We start from the raw sequence: 6,761 nt of genomic DNA, 5'->3' as shown, positions 1-6,761 counted from the left end.
TGAAAAAATAAAGAACAATCCAACGGTAAAGCTTCAAGATAGCAGCATTCGAGTTGGTCTTATATTTTCCCGTGAAAATAGTGTTTTTTTTTTTTTTTTTAATTTGTTCAAAATAATTGTTTCTCGTAATTCTCCTACAACTCTGGCGTCGTCTCCTTGCAGAAAATGCCAATGATAATCAATCCTATTAAAGTTTATCAAAAATTCAAGAATTCGTAAAGAAATTTCATTCCCTTCCCAAGAAAAAAACCTTCCTTCAAAACCTCAGAGGCAACAAGTTTGGTTACGTGTTATAATTCCGCGAAATACAGAAACAAAATTTATATATTTTCCCCTTTTCCCGTGGAATATTATACAGTGATGAAGCAGCTTGAAGAAGAATTCGGAATGGATCGCGCGATTGAGATTGGAACAGACGATGAAGATGACGAGGCTGAGAGGGTTTGCCATGACAATGAGGATGATAATGAATCTGATATCACTGGCCTTTCACATGTCCCTTCACATGATTTCATGGATCCTGATATTGCTCCCTCTTGGCCTCAAAGCTACAGGTTCTTTACATTATTACATTCCCCAATTTCTCGATTTTTTGTGTAATTGTATCTATATATTGATCCAATTTCAATAGCCTTAAACTTGAATACAGTTAGAGCTACAAAGTTGGGATGCTATTTGATTTAGTTTTAGAAACAGAGATACTACCATTTATGCATATTAATAGAGGCGTTTCATTTTCTGCACTCGTTTTGGATAAGTGGGCGAGCAAGCGAAGGTCTTCCTTCATTGGGGGAGCAGAGCAGTCAAAGAATGAATAAAAGAAACCGATATGAATGTGGAGTAAGAGTAAAGTAAGAGAGAATAATGTATAGAATGAAACGCTTCTATTTACATGGAACGGAGGGAGTATAATGCTCTATGTTTGAACTCAGATAATGATTAAGTAGTTTCAGGTAGCATTGTCTGAGAAATATCTAACAACTTAGTCCATTGTGTATTATGTAGGCAGTCAATGGACATGTACACTAGCGTGACCCCATCGGTCAGCTTCATCAAAGGAAGTTCGTTCTTGCTTCAGTCAGAGAAGAGATCACAGGCACCAGATATTGAGTCCTCATTGTCGAAGCACTTACTTTCCGCAACCAATTCGGACATAGATATAGTTCCTACCTCGATTCCTCCTCTAAAGATGTCTTCTGTCTCTGTTTTTGGGGCTTCTATAAGTGAACTGCCGATGCCCCAACAATGTTCGTATTCGCAATCACTTCTCAATGGTAAATCTCTTCTGAATCTTGATGGTGTTTTGCGCATTTTTGTGTAAATCTCTCATCTGTTTCGTGTTTCAAATGCAGCAACAAATGCTTTGTGTGGCATTGGGATTCTTTCAACTCCTTTTGCACTCAAAGAGGGGGGTTGGATTGGTATCTTGCTTCTCTTTCTGTTTGGAATCATTGCGTGTTATACCGGGATCTTGTTGAAGAGATGTCTCGAAAGCTCGTCTCAACTGCAAACTTATCCTGATATAGGACAGGCTGCTTTCGGATTAGGTGGTAGAATATGCATTGCTGTAAGTAGAAACAAATACTACTTGATAGTTTTGAAAATGTAGATATATGTTACATGGAAAGTAATTAACTCTTTGACTTTGGATTGATGCAGATAATCCTCTATATAGAGCTCTATGTAAGTTTCTTCCCTAATTCTAATGTTGTACTACAAATTTATGAGTTGATCATATTCCTTGCAGTCTTCATGTGTGGAATTCTTGATCATGATGAGTGATAACCTGTCTGCTACCTTCCCAAATGCGCAAGTGGATATCGCTGGAATCCATCTCGACGCGTATCAAACTTGTGCCATTGTTGCAACCCTTGTGATTCTTCCAACAGTCTGGCTCAGAAACCTCAGCTTGTTGTCATATGTTTCAAGTCTGCGATCACGACACTCATTTAGCCCATTTTTCGCATGATCTAACCTCTCATTTGATCATTAACGTGTTCCTGCTTTTCTCATTTGCAGTTTGTGGAGTTTTGACTTTGGCCCTTGTAGTCATGTGTTTGGTTTGGGTTGGTGTGGTTTCTGATATCGGATTCAATCCAAGCGGAAAGGCATTGAACTTCTCACACTTGCCTATCACCATTGGTATATACAGCTTCTGCTATGGCGGCCATTCGGTCTTCCCCAACATCTATTCGTCCATGGAAGACCCCTCTCGGTTCCCTTCTGTTCTCGCAATTAGGTAACCTTTTTTAGGAGAATCAAATGCTTTCCACCATCAATATTTGATCAAAGATTCAATTGTTTAGTTAAATTAGTTACTACTGTCGATGTGATGCAGCTTTGCAATTTCTGGTTTGCTATACGCGGGGGTTGCAGTTTTGGGCTTTCTCATGTTTGGTGAAGCCACAGATCCTCAGTTCACACTAAACCTTCCTACCAAACTCATTGCTTCCAAGATTGCTGGATGGGCTGTGGTGAGAAACAGAAAACACATAAACACTTGTTTCGGCTAAATATCTCAAATAGTATTAAGCGTGCGTGTTTGATATTTTTAGGTTGTAGCCCCTCTCACAAAGTTCGGGTTGTCAATGACACCCGTGGCACTAGCCCTCGAGGAGCTGCTGCCCCCGGATCAGCTTGCTTCGCACACTGCGCCAATACTAATCAGAACAAGCTTGGTAGTCTCGACCTTGATCGTGGCATTGACAGTACCTTACTTTGGTGAGCAAGATGAAAACGTTAATACGAGCGAAAAAAGCTTGAATTTCATAGTATACTATTTATAAGTATCCAGACTTGACTACATAAACATTAAATGACAGGATCCATGATGGCCCTTATAGGATCTTTGCTTATCATGCTAATGGTGAGTCATCTACTTCTATCTCTTCTCCTTCATTTTTCCATCTTAATCTAACACGTTAATTTAATGTTTAACAGTCTCTAGTATTACCTTGTGCTTGCTATATGAGAATAGAGAGTGGGAGATTAACTAATTTTCAGGTAAAATCCTGTGTGAATTTATAGTATTTTTAAATAATGTGAATTTAATCTTGATTGTATGCAGATTACAATTTGTTCCATTGTAATGGGTGTGGGAATATGCTGTGCAGCAATCGGAACGTATTCAGCAGTGGCAAGTATGGGTACATAACAATTATATTTCAGACATTCTTGTCCTAATCAATGTAAGAATATGAAATGAGAAAAAAGAAACAAAGAATTACTCTTGAAATATTACCATGTCCAAAGGTCGACCAAATGAAGGACATAAATTGGCTAAGCCTACAATCGATTTTTAATAGCATTCAACTTTACCCACATTCATTATGTATAGTTTTTCATGTTATGGTTATGATTTATACATTCAATTTTACCAACATTCATATATATAGTTTTCCATGTTTTGGTTATGATTTTTATTCTGCAATATCTCGTATATGAAGGCATAATCACCAAATAAAATTCATCAACATGACCTTTTTTTATTGTTAAAATATTAATAATAATATTAATTTTAAAGTTGATTGTTGTGGATAAAATGGACAAGAGTTTGCTTAATTATTAATTCTACTAAATCTAGATGTCAACATAGGATTGTTGGCCGTGGAATTTGATTCTCTTTCAGTCATTCTTTTTACAAGTGAGGCTGTCGGAGCTCGATTCCCATTAGCTCATCCGGTCCCACACCAATTCTTTGCCCATTCCATATTCAACAAAACATGTGCTCACACGTGCACTTAATTTTCTAAAAATAAATAAATCAAAGTAAAGTTACTCTGTTTGTTGACATTTTCATCCATCCTTTTATTTTTTATTTTCACATTTTACCATAAATAAGAATCAAGTTCTATAATTACTAATCAATTTCACTGACATTTTACTCCTCCCTCCATACATAGAAATAGGCTATCTAGGATCGACACAAATTTTAATATATATTTAGTTAAAGAAAGAAAGAAAAAAGTAGTTTTAATTATGTAGTGGATTATAGGCGCATAAATAATAAAGTAATTAGAAAAAAAATTGTCATAAATGAATATAAATTATTTCCATGGACAGGATGAAAAAATAAATATGACCTATTTCTATGAGACGTATGGAATATTATACAATTAACATATAAAAATGACAATCATATTTCACTAAATTTTTCAACTTATTTTCCTTTATACTCCCTCCGTTCCATAGTAGTTGAGACATTTCTTTCAGGCACGAAGATTAAGAAAAATTGTGCTAATTGGGTTAAGTAAAAGAATAATAAAATAGGAAATGAAAAAGGTAGAGAGATGAAGAGAGATAAAGTAAGAGAGAGTAAAGTAAATGAGAAAAAATGTGTTGACTTTTACTAAAAATAAAAATAATTTAATTATTATGGAATGTACCAAAATAGCAAAATGACTTTACTACTATGGAACGGAGGAGCATTTCTTAAAACTCTAGTTAAATACAAAGTGGATTAAAATGGAGGACGAAGGTCAGCTTCCTTTCCTGTTACTACTACTATTACATCATTTATTAATAGTAAACTTATCTATCTCAAATCAAGTAGTAGTAGTATTTAAAATTGTAATTAATCGGTCATCATTTCGACTTTATTGGTCAGTAATTCCCTTTTTTCTTTTAATTCCAACCGTTGATTGTATAAACAAGCAGAAATATCATTAAGAAATCTGACTACATACTCTGGAAAGTTTTCTTTTTGTTATTCACCAAAATTTCTTTACTTATTCAGATTTTAAATATGAATAATTTTACCTAATTCAAAGGTGATTTTATGACAAAAAGAAGCAGTTAATGCCCCCACAGTATTCACCTAACTTCCAATTGTACAATACCTACAAGTTTTTGTAAATGTAATCAGAAAACGAGTCAAAAAAATCAGCAACAATAAGGTTGGAATAGCAACTGTACGTGAAAATGTGTAGCATAGGAATCAAATGAAGCAGTGAAGATTGATCAGTTCCTGTGTCGTTTTCAACCTTTTAGGAACTCCAAAACGTTGTCGTTTCCCTCATCTTCTCTTCTTCACACTCTGCTGTCTCATATCCCACTGACAAGTTTAGATCTCCACTCTCTCAATCTCAATATTTCTTCAATTCCCTCAAATTTATTTAAAAATGAGGAAGATCCACATTCTCCTGTTGTCTCTGTTGGTATCAGTATCGGTATCAGCAACGCAATTCTCGGTTCCGAAATCGAAGCACGCTAACAAAATCCTGGTTCTACCCTTAAAAACCCAAAGCAAGCTCCCCTTCACACACAACGTGACGCTCACCGTTTCATTGGCTGTGGGCACGCCCCCACAGAACGTTACCATGGTCCTCGACACAGGCAGCGAGCTCTCCTGGCTACAGTGCAACACCACCCAGAGAGACCGCCCCGCCTTCGACCCGACCCGCTCCGTCTCCTACACCCCCGTCGCCTGCTCCTCCCCCACCTGCACCACCCAAACCCTAGACTTCTCCATCCCCGCCTCCTGCGACGCCAGAAACCTCTGCCACGCCGTCCTCTCCTACGCCGACGCCTCCTCCTCCGAGGGCAATCTCGCCTTCGACAACTTCACCATTGCCGGCTCCAAATTCCCGGGCACCATATTCGGGTGCATGGATTCGGGCTCCACCACCAACCCGGAAGAGGACTCCAAAACAACCGGGTTGATGGGCATGAACCGCGGATCCCTCTCCTTTATCTCCCAAATGGGCTTCAAAAAATTCTCCTATTGCATTTCCGCTTCCGATTTTTCCGGTATTTTGCTCTTCGGCGACTCCAATTACACGTGGCTTCTCCCCTTGAATTACACTCCTTTAATCCAGATTTCTACCCCTCTCCCATATTTCAACCGAGTGGCTTACACGGTCCAGCTCGAGGGCATTAAGGTCTCGGAAAATTTGCTCCAGTTACCCAAATCCATATTCGAACCCGACCACACCGGGGCGGGTCAGACCATGGTCGACTCCGGCACCCAATTCACTTTCCTCCTCGCCCCGGCCTACACCGCCTTGAGGAACGAGTTTATAAACCAAACCGGGGGCGTGTTGCGGGTCTTGGAGGATCCGGATTTTGTGTTTCAAGGCGCGTTTGATTTGTGCTTTCGGGTGCCTTTGAATTCCACGGGCTTGCCCCAATTGCCCGCCGTGAGTTTGGTGTTTCGGGGCGCTCAGATAACGGTGTCGGGCGCCCGTTTGCTCTATCGGGTCCCGGGCGAGGTCCGGGGGAGCGACGCGGTGCATTGCTTCACTTTTGGGAACTCGGAGCTGCTAGGGATGGAGGCGTACATCATAGGGCATCATCATCAGCAAAATGTGTGGATGGAATTCGATCTCGAGAAGTCGAGGATTGGAGTGGCGCAAGTTCAATGCGATTTGGCTGGACAAAGATTCGGGATCCGTCATTAGTGCATTTTGTACACCGCGACGACATCATAGCTCAGTGGTATTCCTGGCCATGGTTAGGTCCAGAGACGAGAGTGAGAATCTTAAAGTACCTCGTGCATTGCACGTGCGGAGTATTCGGACGCGGCAAGTGTTAAGCCAATGTGTGCCCAATTCTCATTTGTGTGTGAAGGCTCAACGCATATGGAAGACATTGATGGTATAATTGAATGCTTATTAAATGGTGGAAGATGATTGTCCTTTCCATTTTTCATTTCATATTATTGCCTTCATTAATTATTTTGGACTTATTACTGTACTGTACATTGCATCAATTGAATTCTCGTGATGGATATTAAATAGATGGTTCGCCTTGGATATTTTTCA

At 39.3% G+C, this 6,761-nt stretch overlaps 2 protein-coding genes across 3 annotated transcripts; both read left to right on the top strand.

Moving 5' to 3' along the window:
* Positions 1-311: 311 nt before the first annotated feature.
* LOC125208676 (amino acid transporter AVT1D-like) lies at positions 312-3,371 on the top strand. 2 transcript variants are annotated; one of them, XM_048108332.1, is made up of 11 exons: positions 312-554; positions 1,006-1,274; positions 1,353-1,567; positions 1,660-1,683; positions 1,748-1,928; positions 2,020-2,239; positions 2,339-2,474; positions 2,556-2,721; positions 2,823-2,866; positions 2,941-3,003; positions 3,068-3,371. In XM_048108332.1, the coding sequence occupies exons 1-11, from the start codon at positions 361-363 to the stop codon at positions 3,152-3,154; spliced, it is 1,599 nt and encodes a 532-aa protein (XP_047964289.1). In that variant the 5' UTR covers positions 312-360; the 3' UTR covers positions 3,155-3,371. The 2 variants fall into 2 exon arrangements, with proteins under 2 accessions (XP_047964289.1, XP_047964290.1); XM_048108333.1 differs by lacking the exon at positions 2,941-3,003.
* A 1,406-nt stretch (positions 3,372-4,777) lies between these two features.
* LOC125204760 (aspartic proteinase PCS1) lies at positions 4,778-6,761 on the top strand. Its single transcript, XM_048103488.1, has one exon. The coding sequence runs from the start codon at positions 5,121-5,123 to the stop codon at positions 6,396-6,398; it is 1,278 nt and encodes a 425-aa protein (XP_047959445.1). The 5' UTR covers positions 4,778-5,120; the 3' UTR covers positions 6,399-6,761.

Source organism: Salvia hispanica, chromosome 2 (genome assembly GCF_023119035.1).
Source record: "Salvia hispanica cultivar TCC Black 2014 chromosome 2, UniMelb_Shisp_WGS_1.0, whole genome shotgun sequence".
In the NCBI taxonomy this organism is placed as follows: Eukaryota; Viridiplantae; Streptophyta; class Magnoliopsida; order Lamiales; family Lamiaceae; genus Salvia; species Salvia hispanica.
This window is presented reverse-complemented; position numbering and strand designations above follow the sequence as displayed.

Bases quoted from the DNA above. Each gene is read 5' to 3' on its own strand.
- LOC125208676 (XM_048108332.1), top strand. From the start codon at position 361: ATGAAGCAGCTTGAAGAAGAATTCGGAATGGATCGCGCGATTGAGATT. The intron at 1,568-1,659 runs GTAAGTAGAAAC...GGATTGATGCAG, and splicing joins GTGGTAGAATATGCATTGCT to ATAATCCTCTATATAGAGCT. The intron at 1,929-2,019 runs GTCTGCGATCAC...TCTCATTTGCAG, and splicing joins CTTGTTGTCATATGTTTCAA to TTTGTGGAGTTTTGACTTTG.
- LOC125204760 (XM_048103488.1), top strand. From the start codon at position 5,121: ATGAGGAAGATCCACATTCTCCTGTTGTCTCTGTTGGTATCAGTATCG.